This window comes from Pristis pectinata, chromosome 8 (assembly GCF_009764475.1).
Source record: "Pristis pectinata isolate sPriPec2 chromosome 8, sPriPec2.1.pri, whole genome shotgun sequence".
Taxonomy (NCBI): Eukaryota; Metazoa; Chordata; class Chondrichthyes; order Rhinopristiformes; family Pristidae; genus Pristis; species Pristis pectinata.
The window spans coordinates 101,635,873-101,659,247 of record NC_067412.1 but is presented as its reverse complement, the minus strand read 5'-3'; the positions used below and the strand labels follow the sequence as shown (position 1 = coordinate 101,659,247).

Here is a 23,375-nt window from a genome sequence, read left to right as displayed (position 1 = left end):
GAAACTGATTAGATGCTGATTGCTCTTGGCAGGTGCTCGGGTCTGTGAGGGGTGAAGCCCAACTCCTCTGATCCACTGATGGTATGAACATTCTGCCTCCTGAAACAGCTGAGAATTTTGTGTTGCTTGGGAGGTTTTTGATAACACGTTGACACCTAGTACTTTGGCGTTATCTGAAATGTGACACACGTCTCATGCGAGATGAATATGGATGGTGTTCAGACTGGCATTCTGGCAGCAGGCGGTGTTAGGGATACAGTGGTTTTCAGTGTTTGTCTTAAGAAATTGTTTCACAGAAGCCATTAAATGCCAGCATTTGCCTCATTAGTCTGTTAGGTATGGTCACTTAAAAATGGATTGCAACCATTTTTTTTTGAGATGTGGTTCCCTGGTGTGAATAGAACATAGAACAGTACAGCACAGAACAGGCCCTTCGACCAACAATGTTGTGCTGATACAGCTATTCCCTCCAACCTGCAGAATGTCCATATCCCTCTCTTTTCCTCCCATTCGTGTGCCCATCCAAGCCCCTCTTAAAAGCCCCCAATGAATTTGCCTCCACCACCCTATCAGGCAATGCATGAACTGGATTTATTGTCAGCAGCACAGTTATTGCAGGAGCAGAACTGTCAGCCTGCAGGTGAGCTTGTTCAGTTTGTAAAACACAAATACCAAAGATTCCAAAATCTAGGCGCTCATTCCATATCATTATACTATGGCTGGTTGACCTAATTGGGATCAGGTTGTCCTACCCAATAATAATCCGTAACAATGAAAAACACGATGATGCTGGAGGAACTCAGCAGGCCAGGCAGCATCCGTGGAGAAAAGCAGGTGGTCAACATCTCGGGTCAGGACCCTTCTTCAGGACTGAAGATAGGGAAAGGGGAAGCCCAATATATAAGGGGGGAAAAGCAGAGCAGTGATAGGTGGACAAAAGAGGGGAGGTGGGGTGGGCACAGGGTGGTGATAGCTAGATGTGGGTAAGAGATGGTGATAAGCAAGGTGCAGGGGAGGAGGGGAGGGAGGATGAGTAAAAGGTAAGAAGAGGAGAAAAAGGCTAGGAAAGGGAAGAAACAGCATGGTTGGGGGGGTGGTTGTGGTTACTTAAAGTGGGAGAATTCAATGTTCATGCTATCAGGCTGCAAGGTTCCAAGATGGAAAATGAGGTGCTGTTCCTCCAGTTTGCGCTTGGAATTCTCCTGGCAGTGGAGGAGGCCGAGGACTGACATGTCAGTGATAGTGTGGGAGGGGGAGTTGAAGTGACCGGCAGTGGGGAGATGCAGATCACGGTTACGGACGGAGCGCAGGTGTTCTGCGAAACAGTCACCTATCTGCGTTTGGTCTCACCAATGTAGAGGAGGCCGCACTTGGAGCACCAAATGCAGTAGATGACATTAAGGGAGGTGCAGATGAATTTGTGGTGAATTTTCACCCTGCTCTCCAATTCACTTGGACTATCTCTGACACCTCTCTCTCCTTCCTCAATCTCTCCATCTCCATCTCAGGAGATTCCTTATCCACTGACATCTTCTACAAACCCACTGACGCCCACAGCTGCCTCGATTACAGCTCCTCCCACCCTGTCTCTTGCAAGGATGCGATCCCTTTTTCTCAATTTCTCCGCCTCCGCCACATCTGCTCCCATGATGAGGCTTTTCACTCCAGGACATCCGAGATGGGTCAACTTCTTTACCAACCGTGGCTTCCCCCCGAATGTGGTTGAAGGAGCTCGCACCCACATCTCTGCCATTTCCCACTCTACCCCCACCCCTCCCAGACACAACAGGGATAGGGTCCCCCTTGTCCTCACATTTCATCCCACCAGCCTATGTATCCAACACATCACTCTCTGCCATCGCCACAGGACCCCGCCACCAAGCATATCTTCCCCTCCCCACCCCTTTCTGTCTTTTGCAGGGACCGCTCTCTCTGTGACTCCCTAGTTCACTCCTCACCACACCCCCCCAACCCATCCCACTCTCACCCCAGGTACATTCCACTGCCCCCGCCATAGGTGCAACACCTGCCCCTATATGACCTCCATCCAGGGACCCAAACAGTCCTTTCAGGTGAGACAGATTCACCTGCACCTCCCTTAATATCATCTACTGCATTTGGTGCTCCAAGTGTGGCCTCCTCTACATTGGTGAGACCAAACGCAGACTAGGTGACCGTTTCGCAGAACACCTGCGCTCCGTCCGTAACCGCGATCTGCATCTCCCCGTTGCCGGTCACTTCAACTCCCCCTCCCACACTCTCACTGATATGTCAGTCCTCGGCCTCCCCCACTGCCAGGAGAATTCCAAGCGCAAACTGGAGGAACAGCACCTCATTTTCCATCTTGGAGCCTTGCAGCCTAATGGCATGAACATTGAATTCTCCCACTTTAAGTAATTCCACCACCACCGCCCCCCCCCCCCCCCCCCCCCCAAACCATGCTTCTTCCCTTTCCTAGCCTCTTTTTTCTATGCCTCCTTTTTTTTCCCTCTCCTTCCCTTTGACCCATCCCCCAGTGGATCTGCTCTCCCCTCCTCCCCCACACCTGCCTATCACCATCTCTTACCTGCACCTACCTATCACCACCCTGTGCCCACCCCACCTCTCCACTTTTGTCCGCCTATCACTGCTCTGCTTTTCCCTCCTATATATCGGGCTTCCCCTTTTCCTATCTTCAGTCCTGAAGAAGGGTCCTGACCCGAAACGTTGACCTCCTGCTTTTCTCCACGGATGCTGCCCGGCCTGCTGAGTTCCTCCAGCATCATCGTGTTTTGCATCTAGATTCCAGCATCCGCAGTCCTTTGTTTCTCCAGTTTTCTATCCATACTGTTAAAGCTCCCTTATTCTCTGGGGAAACTATTATGTGACACCTTAATTGATGACTATATATATCCACACCAGCTGCATTTCCTCCATCCACTCCGACTGTTTCATCAAAAAACTCTAAAGCTAAGCATAATATGCCTTTAACAAACTCGTACTGACTTTCTCTGGTCAATCCACAACTGACTGCTAATTCTGTCCTGGATTATTGTTCGGAGAACATTTCTCTCCACTGTTCAAACTGACAGGTTTGTAGTCACTGCATTTATCCTTCCACATTGCTGTGCAATGTTTCGGTCATTGGGCACATTACAGCCAGGGCTTCTGCAATTTCCTCTTCACTTCCCTTATAATATTATCAACCTCTAAGGTCTACTTTAATCTTTTTATGGTCATTCAAGCTGCCATGAAGCTCTTTTACTAAAACTTTTAATTTCCATACCCTTCTCCCTCAGTAAAAATGTCCCTGGACAGAAGCTCGGGCCTCCAGACATTTGCCTGTCAAGCTTTAATACCAGTTTAGCCAGGCCAGACCTGTTCTCATCCCATTAGAATTAACCTACCAACCCGCACGTCTTTGAGATGTGTGAGGAAACCCATGGGGTCATAGGGAGAACATGCAAGCTGCACACAGCTCCTGAGATCAGGATTGAACCCAGGTCTCCAGCTGTCCACTTGCCTACTTGATTGTGTGCATTTCCCAGGACCAAGTCCCCAACATCTTTGGCCCGGAAACCCACAGAGAAATTCCAACGTACACCACTGGTCACAGACTTCTAACCTGTGCTGTCCTCCATTTTCTATTCCATGTTTGAGGTCCTCCTGTTCCTTCCCTCTAACTTCTTAAAATCTGCTATTGCGACCCGTCACTTTTTCAACCCATGTCATTAGTGCCAAAGCAAACGACAACCTCTGGCTGTTCACCCTTCCTCTCCGGTATGTCCTGTAGCCAGTGAAATCCTTAACCAGGACGTCAGGGGGTGCGATCCTTTGTTGGATCCAGCATCCTTAAAATGGGCAGAAAAGGTCAGATTTTTATTAGTTTAAATAGTAAAGTGAAGCCAACATCTGTAAAACTGCTCCTACATCAACTATTAAAACAATCGAATAATTGCATCAAACTTGGCATTTTATTGAATAGCTATCTTTCAAACTAAGAAATGAGATTGAAGCCACCAGTCCTGAAATTGCATCAAGCCCAGCAATATGTAATATGACCACTGTAATGGGGTTCTGATGCCAAAGCTACTTCAGTATTCAGTGAAAGTCTCAATGAAGCAGTTAAATCCAAGCGCACACATTACAAACATGGAACAGTACAGCACAGAACAGGCCCTTCGGCCCATAATATTGTGCCAACATAGCTAATCCCTCCTATCTGCAGAACGTCCATATCCTTTTCATTTTCTTCTCATTCATGTGCCCAATGAATTTGCCTTCACCACCCTATCAAGCAACGCATTCCAGGCATCCACCGCTCTCTCAGTAAAAAAAAACATGCCCCTCATGTCTGTTCTGAACCTACCCCTTCTCACCTTAAACTCAATGTCATTAACTTTTTTTGAAAAGAAATTTTGTAATAATTTCCTTTCCATTAGGATTAAGCATTTCACTTCTGAAGGAACAACTGTTTCTCTCTGTCAGTGGTGTGCAGGCTTGTAATTGTGGATTCTCCTGGTTATTTGCTTAAGACAGCAATGAGAGTGAACATTTCAGCCTGTTTCCAAAGTAAATTGCATGCATCTGCTCTCTTGTATAGTGTTTTTTTCACATTCACTACAGCGTAGGAGGCCATTCATTTCCTTGCATCTGTGCTAACCCTCCGAGCATTCTCCCACCTATTTCCCTGCAAGCTGTTCTTTCTCGCATGCCCATCAGCTCCCCACCAACTCTCCACCTACACCGTGGTAACTTGCAGCGGGCAATCACCTACTGGAGGAAATGGGAGATCCAAATGGTCATAGTGCTTCAACACTCAAGATTAGGTTTGAAAGTGAGTGGCTGGAACTGTGTGGCAGCAACACCAACTGATGTGTTGCTGTGTGTTAGTCTTTGAGAAAGCAAAAAGGAGTTTGAGGAGGAGGACGCCACATCCCCTCGAGCCCATACTGATGCTCAGCAGGATAACGGCTGATCCAACCTTTGGTTCTGCTTTTGTGGCCAGTCAGTATCATTGTAGATGTCCCCTGTCATCCATCAACCTACTTACCTCAAATATAACTCAGCACCCTCAGCCCTCCAGGGTAGTGAGCACAACAATTTGCATCCTTCGGAGAGGGAATTTCAGCATCAATCTTCAGTGGCAGACCCTTAAACTGAAGTTTTAGGCTCCAGGCAAAGCACCTTTACGACATTTATTTGGTCAAATCCCTCCCAGGATCTCGTGTTTCAGTGCAATCATCTTCCTTTAATCTCCTGAGACATAAAGCCCATTCAACTAGTAAAGCTGTCCCTTTATTGCAAGGATCAAATCTGGTGAGCCCCCTCTGTACTGCCTTAAGTGTAAGTGTCACAGTCGTACAGCATGAAACGGGTGTTTCAGTTCACCAGGTCTGCACCAAGCATCCATTTATGCTAGCCCTACTCTAATCTCATTTTATTCTCCCCACATTCCCATCAACTTCCCCCAGATTCTACCACACACTACTAGAGGCAATTTCCAATAGCCAAGTAACCTACCAACCTGTCTGTCTTTGGAATGTGGGAGGAGACCCACGTGGTCACAGGGAGAATGTGCAAACTCCTCTCTGCGCCAAGGTCAGGATAGAACTCGGGGTCACTGGAGTTGTGAGGCAGCATCTCCACTAGCTGCGCCAATGTGCCACCCAATGTCTCCTCATTTCAGGAGACCAGATCTGAGTGCTCCAGGTGCAATCTCGCCAAAGGCCTGTACACTCTAGCAAGACCTTTTTGGTTCTTGTTTCAGGAAAGGCCATTGCTCCAATTGCCTTTCTAATTATTTACTGCACTCTATTTCTTCGACCAGTTCTTTCAGAGTACCAATATTTAATATTTTTGCATACATTTTGGGTGCTCTACATGTGACCCCTTTGTCTACATGATTAATATAAATTGAAGATAGCTTGGGCTCAGCACTGAACCTTGAGGCACTTCACAAAATATAGCTTCCCAAACTAAAAAGGACTCTTGTGTGTTAACCAATCCTGTTCTATCATACTTGAATCTGTTCAGCCTTTGTGCAGTGACTGTTACCTGGTGCCTTCGAAGTCTTTCCTTCATACCCTTTTGGAGATCCAAATGCACTAATCTACTTGACTCCCCCTTCACTCTGCTAGACATGTTCTCAAAAGCACTCTAATAAATTTGTTTAACACAGGTTTCCTTTATTTCTGTTAATTCTTACAAAGAGCATATTTCAACTGGTGTCATTCCAGAATTTTGTCTCTTCAGTTTAAATTGACAGATTTGGAGAGAAATGAAAGCATCTCATTGTCACATGACTCGATAGTTTTCATGCAACGAAAATGGGACATGAAATAACAATTATGTGGGCAGTCACTTTGTAACTGCCACCTAGTCATTGACTCCATCTCTCCATTCCCTCGCCATCTCCCTGGCAACTGTCTGAAACTGAACCCCATTGCCCTTGCCCAGTCTGGCCTGTATGTGGTTCCAGAGAATTGGTTGAGTCTTAATTGTCTTCTGAACAAGTAAATGAATTGGTGCAGTAAATCACTGTTCAGTGGGCAATTAGATTTGGACAATAACCTCCATCTGCAACATCCCATGAACAACAGACGGGAATCGTGCTTAAATCTATCATCAAAAGACAGTGCATCTGACATTACAGTACTCCCTCAGTGTTGCAGTGTGGATTACAGGTTGTAGTTTTCGAGTGGGTCTTTGACCCCAGAGAAAGTTGAGCGTGCACTGCCTTCTGCCAAGGCTTGAACAAAACTGAGTGAAACTAATCCTTCCTGCAGAAGTTGCTTTGCAACACTTTGACTAATGTCCTGTTCCAAAAGATCAAAGCTGAGATGTTTAACTGGGAGAAGTATCTGCTGAAGTTGTTGATGAATGTAGGTAGGTAGCTAGGATTGCTAGAAGGTGAGCTCATAGCACAGTTAGAAATTGGCAGGGAAAACGTTTTGGGCATCGCAGTTGTGGTTGAAAGAAGATCACAGCTGCAAGCTAAACATCCAGGGATACACATCCTATCGAAAAGACAGGTGGGAAGAGGGGGTGGGGTGGCCCTGTTGGTTTAAAAAAAATGAAATCAAATCCTTAGCAAGAAGTGACATAGGATCAGAAGATGTAGAGTCCTTGTGGGTAGAGTTAAGAAACTGCAAGGGTAAAAAGACCCTGGTGGGAATTATATACAGGCTTCCGAATAATAGCCAGGATGGTGGGGTACAAATTACAACAGGAGATAGAAAAGACATGTAAAAAGGGCAATGTTCTGGTGGTTATGGGGGATGTTAATATGCAGGTAGATTGGGGAAAAATCAGGTTAGTACTGGATTCCAAGAAAAGGAATTTGTAGAATGCCTATGAGATGGCTGTTTAGAGCAGCTTGTGGTTGAGCCCACTAGGGAAAAGGCAATTCTGGATTTGATGTTGTGCGATGAACCAGATTTGATTAGGGAGCTTGAGGTAAAGGAACCCTCAGGAGGCAGTGATCATAGTATGATAGAATTCACCCTGCAGTTTGAGAGGGAGAAACTGAAATCGGATGTATCAGTATTACGTTTGAGTAAGGTAGTTACAGAGGCATGAGAGAGGAGCTGGCCAAAGTTGATTGGAAGGGGACCCCAGCAGGGATGACGGTGGAGCGGCAATGGCAGGAGTTTCTGGGAGTAATTCAGAAGACACAGGATCAGTTCATCCCAAAGAGGAAGAAGCAAACTAGAGGGAGGATGAGGCAACTGTGGCTGACAAGGGAAGTCAAAGACAGCATACAAGCAAAAGAGGGTGTACGATATTGCAAAAATTAGTGGGAAGCTAGAGGATTGGGAATCTTAAAAACCAACGGAAGGCAACTAAAAAAGCAGTAAGGGGAGAAAAGATGAAATATGAAGTTAAGCTGGCCAATAATATAAAAGAGGATACCAAAAGTATTTTCAGATCTATAAAGAGTAAAAGAGGCAAGAGTGGACGTTGGAGCGCTAGAAAGTGATGCTGGAGAGGTAGTAATGGGGAACAAAGACATGGCGGATGAACTGAATAAGTATTTTGCGTCAGTCATCGCTGTGGAAGACACCAGCAACATGCCAGAAATTCGAGAGTCAGGGGGTAGAAGTGAGTGTAGTCGCTATTACTAAAGAGATGGTGCTTGGGAAACTGAAAGGTCTGAAGGTGGATAAGTCACCTGGACCGGATGGACTACACCCCAGGGTTCTGAAAGAGGTAGCTGAAGAGATTGTGGAGACATTAGTAGTGATCTTTCAAGAATCAGGAGAGTCAGGGATGGTTCCGGAGGACTGGAAAATCGCAAATGTCGCTCCACCCTTTAAGAAGGGAGGGAGGCAAAAGACAGGAAATTATAGGCCAGTTCGCCTGACTTCAGTGTTGGTAAGATGTTCGAGTCCATTATTAAGGATGAGGTTTCAGGGCACTTGGAAGCTCATGATAAAATAGGCTGAAGTCAGCATGGTTTCCTTAAGGGGAAATCTTGCCTGACAAATCTGTTGGAATTCTTTGAGGAAGTAACAGGCAGGATAAACAAAGGAGAGTCAGTGGATGTTGTTTACTTGGATTTTCAGAAGGCCTTTGACAAGGTGCCACACATGAGGCTGCTAAACAAGATAGGATCCCATGGTATTACAGGAAAGGTACCAGCATGGATAGAAGATTGTCTTCCGCCAGTCAGCCAAAGAGTGGGAATAAAGGGGCCTTTTCTGGTTGGCTGCTGGTGACTAGTGGTGTTCTGGAGGGGTTAGTGTTGAGTCTGCTACATTTCATGTTATGTGTTAATGATCTTGATGATAGAATTGATGGCTTTGTGGCCAAGTTTGCGGATGATACAAAGATAGTTGGAGGGGCGGATCATGTTGAGGAAGCAGGGAGACTGCAGAAGGACTTGGACAGGTTGGGAGAATGGGCAAAGAAGTGGCAGGTGGAATACAGTGTAGGGAAGTGTACGGTCATGCACTTTGGTAGAAGGAATAAAGGCGTAGACTATTTTCTAAATGGGGAGTGAATTCAGAAATTGGAGGCGCAAAGGGACTTGGGAGTCCTAGTGCAGGATTCCCTGAAGGTTAACTTGCAGGTTGAGTCAGTAATAAGGAAGGGAAATGCAATGTTAGCATTCATTTCAGGCCTAGAATATAAAAGCAAGGATGTAATGCTGAGGCTTTATAAGGCATTGGTCATTGCTCTATTGTGAGCAGTGCTGGGCTCCATATATATAAGGAAGGATGTGCTGGTGTTGGAGAGGGTCCAGAGGAAGTTTACAAGAATGATCCCGAGAATGAAAGGGTTAATGTATGAAGAGCATTTGATGGCTCTGGGCTTATACTTGCTGGAGTTTAGAAGGATGGGGGAGATCTCATTGAAACCTACTGAATATTGAAAGGCCTGGATAGAGTGGATGTGGAGAGGATGTTTCCAGTGGTGGGAGAGTCCAGGACCGGAGGGCACAGCCTCAGAATAGAAGGACGTCCCTTTAGAACAGATGAAGAGGAATTTCTTTAGCTGGAGGGTGGTGAATCTGTGGAATTCATTGCCACAGATGGCTGCAGAGGCCAAGTCATTGGGTATATTTAAAACAGGTTGATAGGTTCTTGACTAGTGAGGGTGTCAAAGGTTACAGGGAGAGGCAGGAGAATGGGGTTGAGAGGGAAAAATAAATCAGCCATGATCGAATGGTGGAGAAGACTTGATGGGCCGAATGGCCTAATTCTGCTCCTTTGTCTTATGGCCTTGTGGTCTAGAACATAGAACAATACAGCACAATTCTGGCCCTTCGGCCCACAAAGCTGTGCCGAACATGTCCCTACCCTAGATATTACTAGGCTTACCCATAGCCCTCTATTTTACTCAGCTCCATATACCGATCTAACAGTCTCTCGAAAGACCCTATCATATCCGCCTCCACCACCGTTTCCGGCAGCCCATTCCACGCACTCACTACTCTCTGAGTAAAAAACTTACCCCTGACATCTCTTCTATATCTACTCCCCAGCACCTTAAACCTATGTCCTCTTGTGGCCACCAATTCAGCCCTGAGGAAAAGCCTCTGACTATGTACCCTATCAATACCTCTCATCGTCTTGTACACCTCTATCAGGTCCCCCCTCATCCTCCATCTCTCCAAGGAGAAAATGCCGAGTTCCCTCAGCCTGCTTTCATAAGGCATGCTCCGCATTCCAGGCAGCATCCTTGTAAATCTCCTCTGCACCCTCTCTATGGCTTCCACATCTTTCCTGTAGTGAGGCTACCACAACTGAGCACAAGTGGGGTCTGACCAGGGACCTATATAGCTGCAACAATACCTCTCGGCTCCTAAATTCAGTACCCCAATTGATGAAGGACAATACACCATATGCCTTCTTAACCACAGAGTCAACCTGTGCAGCCGCTTTGAGCGCCCTGTGGACTCGGACCCCAAGATCCCTCTGATCCTCCACACTGCCAAGAGTCCTACCATTAAGACTATATTCTGCCAACATATTTGACCAACCAAAATGAACCACTTCACACATCTGGGTTGAACTGCATCTGCCACTTCTCAGCCCAACTCTGCATCCTATCTATATCCCTCTGTAACCTCTGACAGCCCTCCAAACTATCCACAACACCCCCAACCTTCGTGTCATCCGCAAACTTACTAACCCACCCCTCCACTTCCTCATCCAGGTCATTTATAAAAATCACAAATAGTAAGGGTCCCAGTACAGATCCCTGAGGTGCACCACTGGTCACCGACCTCCACTCAGAATACGACCCCTGAACAACCACTCTTTGCCTTCTGTGGGCCAGCCAGTTCTGGATCCACATTGCAATGTCCCCTTGGATCCCATGTCTCCTCACCTTCTCCATAAGCCTCGCATGGGGCACCTTGTCAAATGCCTTGCTGTCTATTGGGACTATTGAAGGAAATGCTGCTGCTGCTGACCAAATGGTATCAGGTATTCCCCAGGACCTATTGTGGTTTGTAGGTAGGGAAGACTTCAGTACGTGAAGCATAATCGAAACGACAAAGTTGGGTGTCAGGTAGATGGGAGAATGTCATTCATCCAATTGGGACTTCCAGCAAGTAAATGCATTGTGGGTGCCTACAACCATTGGTGCACAGGTAGGTAAAGTCATCTGGCACCCAGAGAGGAGCTCCAGCAGACAGGACTACATTTTCCTTTGTGTATTTAATGAGGGCCAGTTGGTGGTGGTGGTGGGGGGGGGACTTCAAAGGCTTTGTATCTGAAAATTAGCATTTGTTTTGAAACTTCAATGAGTGATGTTAATAAATACATTTTAGTCACCAACAAGAATAATAGGTGCTTCTAAATTCCTGGTTACTGCTGTTATGGCAACTTAGGAACTTCAAATGATAGCACATTGATAAAAAGAACATTATTTAGAAATGAAAGTTTTTATATGCAGATAAGAAAGTGAAGTGGTATCCAAACAGACATTTATCAAAAACTGGAAAAAAATGTTTAAAATAGAATTCATTTTCTAATTACTGTTTGTTTAGAATAATGAAAATTTCATGAATTCTTTGTCATTTCTGTAAGCTAGTGAGAATTTAAAATCAGATACAGAGGAGCAGCAACTGCTTGCCTTGATGTTTTTGAACACTGCTATAATTAAAGGTATGAAAAAGATAAGTGGTTGTTGGATGAAAAATGTCCACAGTCTTTATCTTTCACCTGCTGATCTGGTAGCAGCACACCACAATGGCAATGTGTCTGCAGTAGATTCAAGCAAGGGCAAAAGAGGCCAGAGCTGTCAGAAACACTAACTGAGATCACCCCTTCCCCTCAGTCATGGTTGAATTGACTTGTAGACTGGATCACAAAGCATCATTGCTGGAAAAAAAAATGTTGAAAATATTTGCAAAGTCAGACAGTTGTTGAGAGAGAATCAGCCAACATTCATCTGTGGTTTTTCTCCACAGATGCTGCCTGACCTCCTGAGTATTTCCTGCCTCTGATTTTCAGACTTCCATCAGTAGTTTGCTTTTGATTGCACTCTTTGCATTTGTATATACACCTAAGCACCACCTTTTGTCTATTTTCCATATGCTTGCTCTGTACTCAAGTAAGTTCAGCCCCTGCCTCTGCAACAGCACAGGCAAACCTGACCGTGAGGATATTGGTCCCAGCTCTGAGGTGTAACCTGATTTGACTTGTACAGACCCCACTTTTTCTGGAACCAATCCCAATGCCCCAAGAATGTAAAGCCCTTCCTCTTGAATCACATCTCCTGCTATACATTCTGCACTATCCTCCTATTCCTGTAGTCAATGGCACCTGAGACTGGGAGTAATCTGGAGATTGCTGTGTTTAATTACTTGCACCTTCATCTTTCTCCTCGCATAAAACAAGATGAGTATCACAAGCTCGCTTGTTCTGGCTCCAGCATAGCTTTCTAGCCAGGAGTCAGCAGTGGACATCAGTTGCATGTTAATGCCAAGGAGAGTTGTAAAGTGTGTTGGCTTCCAGCTAATGTTGGAACCAAAATTTGATTTCTGCTATGACTCGGTCAGCCTTGGGAATGAATGTTTGTTTGAGATTCAGTTTGTGTTTTCTACTTAAGATCTTTCACCTTGCAGCAGATTTTATGATGTTAAATCTGAGTTGCAACTGAGGCTGGTAAATCAATTAGTGCATCATCATGGGGATGTGCAGCATCTTACAACTCAGCCCTTGTGTTTTCTCTAAATACATCTATTTGCCATTTACTGAAGCATTAAAACCTCATTGATTTGGCTTGGATAAGGTGTGTACCTAGCACACTCATGGAAGTTGATCCATGCGACCTCCAGGGCAGTGACTAGGAATTTGTTATTTAAGGTGGCAAATACTGTCAGCAGGAAGCATGAGTTCTTATTACAGCATAGAAGGTGGCCATTCAGCCCAGTGTCAGAAATGGCATACTTAAACTACTAGTTGGTTGTTAAAAAACAAACCTGGTCCACTCATCATTTTGGAAGGACCTCTGCCTTGCTGTGCCTGTGTGAATGTGAACTTCAGAGCCACCAATGTGGCAGCCCCCGGGTGAAATGGCCCACAAGCTGAGCCTTTTTCTCAAACTGTAATAACAAACATTTCCTGACATTGAACTATTCCGCATTAGACAATCAACGTGCCTTGGGACTTGTGTTCACACTCTCAACCTGCCAGTCATTCCTTCATTCCCCTGATTGCAGTCCGTAGGTATGTCCTACCCCAGAACTGAAGATGAAGGGCCAGTGTGGAGGGAGTGGCCCCAGGAATGCTCAGAGTTGAGCTCACATGACATTGGGTCCAACATGGGCAAAGAAGCTTCGTTATCATGTACTACCCCCTGCCCCTCACCTTACCGTTTTGGCAGTTACCAAGATTAGCAAAGGCAAAATGTTTAATGTTTGGGTGAGATGGGGGAATTTCAGTGGCTTAAGAGGCTTCACTGGCCAAATCCCAAGGAGTATAGCTGACTCTGTGGCAGTTGGTAAGTGAAACAAGGGGCAAACCTACTGGTCCTCATCCTCGCCTGTTGTAGATGCAGATATCTATGACCACATTAGTAGATGTGCCCATTGTACTGCTCTTGTGGAGACCTCTCCTTGTTTTGTGGCACCACCATTATGCTAAGTAAGATGGAAGCTGAAAGCTGTGGGCCAGTAACTGAATCATATGCCCCCACACTCAGCCTAGCCTCTGCATTGCTGCCACCCTGATGTAGTAGGAGAAGATCATGCAGCCATCAGCACCAAAGCCAGCATGAAAATAATTTTCACACAGTACATGGCTAGCATCTGGAATGCATCACCTTTCCAGGCAGCAAAGACTTTCAATTAAAACTTTGAGGGAAGTGGATCATTACTTGAAGGGAAAATGTTTGCAGGCAAATAGGGAATTGAAGGAGCGGACTGGCTTCACTGCTATTGCAGAGAGTCAGCACAGACAGCATAGTTTGTTTTCATTCTGTTTCTGTATTTTATTGGAAATTGTTCCTTGCCAAAGTGTGGAAATCCTGCAAAACCAGCCCTTTGGGTAGCTGGAAAGCAGATGAACTGCTGTTGTCACCAGCACAGCAGCTGTGGCCCAGATAGTCACTCCTCTCTCCCAGTTTGCCTTGTAGGATGCTTAAAGAACTCTCCTGCTACTCTTGGGGGATGTGAAAGCTTTTTGTCTGCTCGTGTCGTGGAGAGGACAGCCTCTTTTATTTGAAATGCTGCAACTTGGACAGTGGAGCAATTCCAGTATCTGTGAATGATCTGTTCCTTTCTGGGAATTAAACACGCAGCCTTTAGACTTCTGACTCGAGCACCCATTGGAAACTTCACACATCGGGAGATCCGTACCGTTATTTGTAATAATAGTAAAATAACAGTGAGAACAAATAACAAGGCCAGGCCTGATGAAGGGTCTCGGCCCGAAACATCGACTATTCATTTCCCTCCATAGATGCTGCCTGACCCGCTGAGTTTCTCCAGCATTTTGTGTTGCTCCAGATTTCCAGCCCCTTCAGAATCTCCTGTGTGTCCACAAATAACAGTGATTGTACTTTGGTAAAAACTTCCACTGTGGACAGCAAAAAAAAGTCATGTAAACAACTGAACATTAAGAGGAGGATCAAAGATATGATATTCAGATTTTTATTAAAATTGACAAAGTGTTAAGTAAATCACGCATTATTTTCCCTTGTCACTAAGATGTACATTTCATTCCAAGCCAGTCATGTGAGGAAGTTGCCAAAGGGACCTGTTATTGTTGCTGTGTTTGAAATTTTTATTACAGCTATTAACCAGAAATGTTGATAGTTTGGTTTTAATGTTTGCAGTGCTATCGTGTTATTGACATTAACTTGCTGCTATCTGTGTTTTCTTTGTTTAGGAACTGTTGGATTTTTCGCTTGTTTCTGGTTTGTCAACAAGATCTATAGTGTTGTGAAGGTGGATTAATTAAGACCTCCACATGTATGATGTGTATTTTCTTTACCTTTGCATTTAAAATATTTATCGTATAGCTTCAATCCTGGACACTTTCTAAACACTGTTCACTTTTAATTGCAAATCTAGAATAATTGCAACAATAAAAATAGTTTAGTCCATGATTTCACATTTTTGCAATCATGCAATCAGTTAGAGCGACTGGTCAGAGGGCTTGGCTGTTATTTCCATGTTCAGATGTCTAATTCAGTGCATACGTTCCCCTTTCCATTTTGATTTGTAGTGCATGCTTAGGGTTTGCTCTCTGATTCTTTGCCACTGGCAGGGACTGTCTTGCCCAGTAAGATAGCATTTGGATATGTGGGCACCTTCAAGTGCATTTGAACTGTTGGAGAGCCACAATGCAATAACATTGCTGGATTTTCAAGATGCACTTTCCCTTTGATAGCATAGCGCTGTGAAGCGATTCTGCTCTGGTGGTTCCGAAGATGTTGGTCATCGTGCTCTTGTGTTTTTATTTCCAAAGTATGTGCTCAAATAATAACTGAATAATTTTACTGAAAGTGGATTTTGAAGTGCTACATTAGGACAATTGCAATAATTATCAATTCACTGTACATAGACATTTCATTCACCTTTGTAATGTAAATAGACGGAACTGCATTAACCCATTCCTTCCCTATCCCCTCTAAAGCTAGGCCTTTGTTCCCACTTCCCAACAGCGACAAGGATTTGATCTTTCATTGGTATTTTCTTGTACTGTGATATTTTGTAAATATTCCCAAATCCACATCAATTTGAACCAAGGATTGTGTATTGGTGCTGGAGTAGCACAGATTGGTGGCTTTATCTATCCGCAGTGCCTGATTATGTCTTGAACATTTACCAATATTTGTTCAATAAACTTGAGATGAATCACTTTTTGTGTGGAGTTAAACCTTAGTAAATGTTTCACTTAATTGATTAGATTAGATAATATTGTATATTAATAATCCTGTAGAGTATAATGAACATTTGGGTTCTAGAGATGTCAGTTTTTATTAATTTTTAATAAAATTATCCAGAAATTACAGAGCCAAGGCACTTAAATTTGCACATCAACTGTGGTCTGATTGAATGGTGGAGCAGGAGCTTCCAGTGTCACCATTGGGCCACACGCTCGCTGCTTCTAACAGCCTCTTTGGCTTGTGCTCTACACCATCCCCAGCCACCTCAGGCTGCTCTCAGTTTCCAGATGTCCATCACTTCCTCTTCCAACTTGATGCTCCGTCTTCTCCTAACAACTGAACCATGTCCTCTCCATGTTTCCACACTCAGCACTCCTGACCACTGCACCGCATCCTCATTCTACTACTTGAACCTAACTGGCAGAGGGATGGCTGAAAGTGGACAGTTCGCAGCAGAAGGGAACACTGGGATCTGGAGAGGCAGCTGAGACGTTGAGAAAATCCAGAGTTCATTCGGCACGAGCTTGGAGATTTTGGACACAAGAATGAGGTGGTAATAGAATGAGGGTGCAGCGTGGGTCAAGAACCGAGATACTGCAGATGAAGAAGATCAGAAATAAACTAGAAACTGCTGGGAATATTCACATTTTGTCTTCTCTTCCCTGCTGGTTATTTCACTTTGCTCATGTTCTCCTGCTTGCACTGCATGGAGACTACCTCTAGTTATTCTCTGGATATCTTCATCCTCTCTCTCACTTCACTTCCCCCTGATCATGACTTTCTGTGCTAGCTCTGCCCCTCCCCTCTCTCTTCTAACACTTTCCCACTTCTGCTGAAGGGTCATTGATCTGACACATGAACTCAGTTTCTCTCTCCTCAGATGCTGCCTGATCTGTTTCCAGCATTTCTGTTTCGTAAGGCCTTTTGTGTAGTTTCAAGCAGCCAGTACAGTATGTTTCAAGGTGCAGATGCGATTGTAATGCATTACACAAACGATACCATGTTGGGCTGTGCTCTACCATACAGCAAGCTTCTTCACGTGTTGAGAACACAGAACTCAGAGCTGAGTCACCCACCCACAACCAGTCGTGACACTTGTCTATAGAAAGTTCTCATTGTCCCTTGGCACCCACTGCCTTTTGTGGTGAGGGGTTTTCAGATCTATTTTATGCTTTATGGCAAGAGGAAGTGTTAAACCACTGCACCTGCCCCTTCTGTGGGGACAGGATTAAGGACTGAAGACCTGAGGTAGAAACTGGTTGATAAATTTTCCATATCCATGGAAGTGTGACATTGTGGGGAGGATGTGCTGGCTTTATCTCAGCAGTTGGGGAGGTTGTACCAGGCACAAGGAGAGCAGCCAGCTGTCAGACACTGCATGCACTGAACCTAAGAAATAATGGCTAACTCTGGAATGAAGTAAAATGGGTCTCAGGATTCAGAAATAAATCAGGTAAGTAAATAAGACTTTCCCCCCAAAATGTGTTGAACTTTACTTTTAATAATTGTTATCCTTCAGTAACAGAATATCAAAAATGACTGGACTAAAACAACATTGTGCTCCTGGACACAGACGAAGCACTCTGGGATTAACACCCATTGACACAAGTCTGTGTAACTGCACCACTTGGAAGAATTGTTCAAAAACAATCCTTCTGACAGCTTTTGGTGTTTGTTGCAAACCTCCTTCACCCATTACAGCAGCAAACATTCCCCAGCACTGAACTGATGCATTGTTTGATCTCAGACACATTCAGCTTCTGTGCACAACACATCTCATCAGAGACCAGAATTGAAATTGAGACAGTAACAACAAGTCTCAAAGCTGTAGTAAATGTTCCCTTGGGTGGCAGCCAGTGATTGATGTGTCACTGGAGTTTCATCACTGACCTGTAGCCCCTACTACTGGGTGCTTGGCACTTCCATAGTCTCTGCGGCCCTCTGTGTCAGAATTTGATCAGACCCTTCATTATCGTGTCTCTGAGTTGGGGGCAGCAACATCCTGGGAGATTATCATTCATTTCCCCAAAACTCCAGGACAGTCCTGAGGGTTGGCAATGCTGACTGTGGGGGAAATTAAATGGGACACATTGGCTATTAACCCTGACCTTTCCAGTTCTGATGAAGGGTTCTTGATCTGAAACGTTGATTCTGCTTCTTTCACCATAGATGCCGTCCCACCTGCTTCCAGGTTCTCTGTTTCTGTTTTGGCATTAAAGCTTCCAACATTCGCTCACAGGATGTGGGTTAAACTGCAAGCTCGTGTTTATTGTCCATCCAAGCTGTCCGCTCGGGCTGCTCTCATCCCCGGCCAAGGTTAAGTATCAGTGCAGGATAATACCCAGGGTCATCCATTCCAGGAAATTCCATGAACTGCACATGCTGGCTCTGAACTGTTCCAATATTGATTAGAAAATTACAGTATTTTCTATCCATAAAAATAAGTTGTTCTATTAAAATTCTCACAGATACTGTATCAACATTTAAATGAAAACGAATTAAACATGTATGAACACTGGGTGTTGCCCTTTAGGAAGGGGGTGGCCACAGCATTCTGTGTCAGTTCATTCCCCTGTCAGTCGCCTGGCTGGGTAGGAGGTGAAGCTCGTTTTCTGAGCTGCAGCTGGTTGAGACAGTCTCCCTGCGGCAGCCCCTGGGGCTTTGAGGACCACTGATGTCCATGGCTGTTAGTGCAGTGATGGGCTCCTCTGCCCAGGATCTGGGGGCACAGGCTCGAGGAGCACCTGAGGTGCAGTGAGAGTGGAACAGCCTGCTGTCTCCCACGGTGAAGTAGCTGTTGGGTGGTGAGTCCCTGGGGTGTGGTGTCCTGCAGCAGGAGCCACTGAGCAGGAGCAGGAACTCCCTCCTGATGCTCCTGTGCAGGTACCCATAGATGTAGGGATGGACAGAGCACTGGCAGTAGAAGAGGATCAGAGCAGTGGTGCTGAGCCAAGGAGGTGCAGTGGGGGCTCTGCTGATGGACATGGTGCCCAGGATGCTGTAGGGTCCCATGCTGAGGAGGTAGGAGGACACAATGACACACACAACCCTTGCAGCTTTGCAGTGGGAGCGGCGTGTCCGAGCCCTGGCCCCCGTGCTGGAGACGGACCAGCCCCTTGGCAGGGTGTTGGGATGAGTTGGGTGGACCAGGGCGTTCTGTCGCCGAGCTGCTCGGAACACCATCCAGTAGCAGCCCAGCATGATGCAGGCAGGCAGCCAGAAGGTGAGCAGCATGGTCAGCAGGGAGTAGGACGGGCTGGAGGACCAAACAAGGCTGCAGAAGGTGCGGCCATCAAAAGCCACCTGTCCCCAGCCGTAGAGGGGCGGGGTACTCTGGGCAGCTCCCAGCAACCAACTAAAAGCAATCAGGTTGCTGCCTGTCCTGGGAGTCATCCGCATGGGATAGGAGAGGGGGTGGATGATAGCCAGGTACCTGTCAATGGAGACCACCACAATGGTATTGACACCAGCAAATGCAAAGAGATGCATTAAGACCACCAAGGCCTTGCAGAGACCCCTGTTGAGTGGCTGGATCCCCGGCACACTGCCTGCGATCACCAGAGGCATCACCACCACCGTCTGTAGCAGGTCCGCCAGCAGCAGGTTGAAGATGAAGCGGTTGGCCACATGCAGCAGCTGGGGTCTGCTCTGGAACACCATCAGCACCAGGCTGTTGCCCAACAGGGAGACGCAGAGGATGGCCGAGACCAGGGTGATCCTCAGCAGATTGTCGACAGTTGGGCTCCAAAGCCCAGGCTCAACTGTAGAGTTGGTGGTGTTACTGTAGAGAGTGCGCCCAGACATCTCCTAACCTCCGTCTGCCCTCAGGGGACTGCCAGCTGGTGAATCATTCCCAGAGTCTCCCTCCGTCCCACGAATCCCAGCTGGTCCTCCACATCTCTGTTCCGTGGGCTTTACACTGCTCGAGCCCAGGAGCACCTGAAATCACACAGCAGCACATTAGCAAGCTGCTTATTAGCACGTCGAACAGTCCAGCGCAGGAACAGGCCCTTCAGCCCACAATGTTATGCTCGAACTAATTAAACTAATGACACCTAATTACACTGACTCCTTCTGCCTGCGTGGCGTCCACATCCCTCCATTCCCTGCACATCCATGGGCCTGTCTAAGATCCTCTTGAATACCTCCATTGTATCTGCCTCCACCCCCACCCCTGTCAGCACATTCTGGGCACCCACCACTAGCTCCGCACATCTCCTGTGAACTTACCCCTTCTCACCTTAAATGCATGCCCTGTAGTACTAAACATCTCAACCCCGGGAAAAAGATACCAGCTCTTTATCTGTGCCTCTGTCAGTCTCCCCTCAGCCTTCACAACTCCAGAGAAAACAACCCAAGTTTGTCCAACCTCTCCTTATCACCTCTACCCTCTAATCCAGGCAGCGTCCTGGTGAACCTCTTCTGCACCCTCTCCAAAGCCCCCACACCCTTCCTATAATGGGGTAACCAGAAACGAATGCCATACTCCAGATATGGCAGAGTTTTATAAAGCTTCCACATAACTTCCTGACCCTTGAACTCATTGCCTTGACCAATAAAGACAAGCGTGCGGTCCGCCTTCTTCACCGTCCTATCAACCTGTGCAGCCACTTTCAGGGACTTGGACCCCCTCCATCCTTCTGTACATCAAGACCACTCTCCCTCAGCGGTCCCGACAACCCCACCACAACTCACTCTGGTTAAGTCGTAGTGTTGTACTCCATCCGAAGCTCACTCCCCCGCCCCTGACCCCTCCCCAGCACCCACCCGAGGCTGAACCAAGGGCTCCATGGCCTCTGAGTCCTGTTTGGAATGATGCATCCCTGTAACCACGGAGATCACCTCTTGCCATCTCCATCCCCGGCTGAAACCCTCACCCGTCTCTCCCTCCACTCCCACGTCACCCCCATCTCCTGGGACTCATTCAGCGCACACTGTCCCCTTCCCCCGTCACTCAGACCTCGCTGACTGACCCCAGCACTGGTGAAAATTCTCACTCTTTGCTTCGCAACCCTCCCCGACCCCCTGATCTCCGCGCTCCCTCATTCTGGGCCCTTTCACCCCCCGGGACCCCCGCCCGCTCTCCCTCACCCCCCGGGACCCCCGCCCGCTCTCCCTCACCCCCCGGGATCCTTCACCCCCCTTCATCCAATGTCGGGATGTCCCGGTGTCCTATCGCTTCCCTCCCCCCCCCCCCCCGGGTCACTGACTCCCGAGTGTCCGGCGGCGCAGAGTCGGTGTCCGGTGCAGGACACGGCGGGTGAAACGGGATGGGGAGGTGGGATGTCCGGGGAGGGGCGGGGAGGCGGCGGTCGCTGCAAGAAGCGTTTCCCGGAGCCTGGTCCCGCTCTCCCCGGTCCCGGTCTCCCCGGTCCCGGTCTCCCGGTCCCGGTCTCCCGGTCCCGGTCTCCCCGGTCCCGGTCTCCCGGTCCCGGTCTCCCCGGTCCCGGTCTCCCGGTCCCGGTCTCCCCGGTCCCGGTCTCCCCGGTCCCGGTCTCCCGGTCCTGGTCTCTCCGCCGCCCGCGGCCCGACTCTGCACCGATTCGATCCTCAGTGTCCCCGGCGGGGACAGATCCCGGCGGATTACCGGTACATCTGATCGCCACAAACGCTTCAGGTTTGCGGAGGGAACCGAGACCTCACCGAGTCCGCAGCGTCCGAACATCCCCGTCCAGTTCCTGGGACGTTAACCACGCTCTGGTCCGCTCCGTCGCCGCCTCCGGGCTCCCTCGGCCTCAGGGGCTCCGTTACCTCCTCAATCAGCAGCGCCGTCAACCGGCCCCCACCCACCCACCCGTTTCACGGTGTCCCAGCGCGGTGACCCCCAGCCTCCCCTCTCCCACCACCGACAGCAGAGATGTCAGCACTGGAAAAATACCAGCCCTCCCGCCGCAAACTCCTTCCATTCACTGCAGGACAGGTGAAGCCTCCCCGGAGTCCTGTCCCAGGCCGTCAGCCCCAGCACCGACCCCACTGACATCCCCAGCACCGACCCCACTGACATCCCCAGCACCGACCCCACTGACATCCCCAGCACCGACCTCACTGACATCCCCAGCACCGACCCCACTGACATCCCCAGCACCGACCCCACTGACAGCTCCAGCACCGACCCCACTGACATCCCCAGCACCGACCCCACTGTCAGCCCCAGCGCCGACCCCACTGACATCCCCAGCACCGACCCCACTGTCAGCCCCAGCGCCGACCCCACTGACATCCCCAGCACCAACCCCACTGTCAGCCCCAGCGCCGACCCCACTGACATCCCCAGCACCGACCCCACTGACAGCCCCAGCACCGACCCCACTGACAGCCCCAGCACCGACCCCACTGTCAGCCCCAGCGCCGACCCCACTGTCAGCCCCATGGCAGATCCCCGGCTCCGGGGGGAACGAGTCAAGGGCACGGTCAAAGCTGCAGGTGGTCGAAGCTGCCACCCATCACCCGGGACCTCTGGAGATCAGGCACTTCGGGTGGGATTGAGAAGCCCAGTGTGAGGTGTAGGCAGATGGACCGCCCATCCGGCCCATCATCCACCTCCTGCCCCACCTGTGGAAGAGCCAGGGCTCCCACATTGGTTTCATCAGTCAACCCAAGAACCGGGGGGGGGGGGGGGGGTGGGGTGGTTACACCACCCCTATCCCGAGGATTGAGGTGTTGAGGAGATTCCCTGCAGGCTCAGGGATGGCAGATGCTGGACTCTGGAGCAACACACAATCTGCTGGAAGAACAGGTCAGGCAGCCTCTGTGGAGGGGAGACAGTCAGTATAAAGGTGGAGGGAGGAGGGGTGGAGACAGTGACAGGCTGGGAGGTGAGAGGTGGAGGTGACACAGGGCTGCAGATGGTGGGATCTGGTGGAGCGTGGACCCAAATCAGGGTGGGGTGGGGGGCACCCAGTGGGAGGGGTGTGTGGGTGAGGGGCAGATGGAGGGGGTGGAGGGGGAACTGGGTAGATCGAGGGAGACAGAAAAGGGACGGGGCCGAGGGGGGTGGGAGCAGGTTCCCGGTAGTTGGAGAATTTGGAGAATGTTCGTGCCATCAGGTTAGTCACAGAGTCACACAGCACAGAAACAGGCCCTTCGGCCCAACTGGTCCATGCCAACCCTGATTCCCATCTAAGCTAGTCCCATTTGCCTGCTTTTGGCCCATATCCTTGGAGACTTCCCAGGCGGAATATGAGGTGTTGTTCCTCCGGTTTGCGTGGAGTTCCTGTGGCATCTTGCGTGTTGCTCCAGATTCCAGCATCTGCTGGCCCTTGTGTCTCCAGTCTGCTGGAGGAACTCAGCATCAATGCTGCTTGACCAGGCAGCGTCTGTGGAGGGAAATAGACAGTCGACGTTTCAGGTCGCAACCCTTTGTTAGGACAGATCCTCCAATCACAGTGGTTTCTCCAGCAGACTGTCTCTTGCTCCAGATTCACTGGCATGTTGCCAGGTTGGAGAATTATAGTTCCAGAATCTGGAATTGTTTCAGAGCTAGGGAGGATGAGGGAGATTTAATGGTGATGTGTAAAACTGACACTAGGTGGGCGAGGAGGACCTAT

The 23,375-nt window shown here is 48.2% G+C and overlaps 2 protein-coding genes across 2 annotated transcripts in view; one reads left to right on the top strand and one right to left on the bottom strand.

Moving 5' to 3' along the window:
* Nucleotides 1–15,800, top strand: part of LOC127573894 (transmembrane 9 superfamily member 2-like) — an 81,783-nt gene extending 65,983 nt beyond the window's left edge. Inside the window, exon 17 of the mRNA XM_052022457.1 lies at nucleotides 14,826–15,800. Coding sequence (XP_051878417.1) covers nucleotides 14,826–14,893 — 68 coding nt within the window. The 3' untranslated portion in view covers nucleotides 14,894–15,800. The remainder of the gene's footprint in view (nucleotides 1–14,825) is intronic.
* A 2,587-nt stretch (nucleotides 15,801–18,387) lies between these two features.
* gpr101 (G protein-coupled receptor 101) lies at nucleotides 18,388–19,632 on the bottom strand. The gene has a single exon (XM_052022339.1). The coding sequence runs from the start codon at nucleotides 19,630–19,632 to the stop codon at nucleotides 18,388–18,390; it is 1,245 nt and encodes a 414-aa protein (XP_051878299.1).
* Nucleotides 19,633–23,375: the final 3,743 nt, after the last annotated feature.

Bases quoted from the DNA above. Each gene is read 5' to 3' on its own strand.
- gpr101 (XM_052022339.1), bottom strand. From the start codon at position 19,632: ATGTCTGGGCGCACTCTCTACAGTAACACCACCAACTCTACAGTTGAG.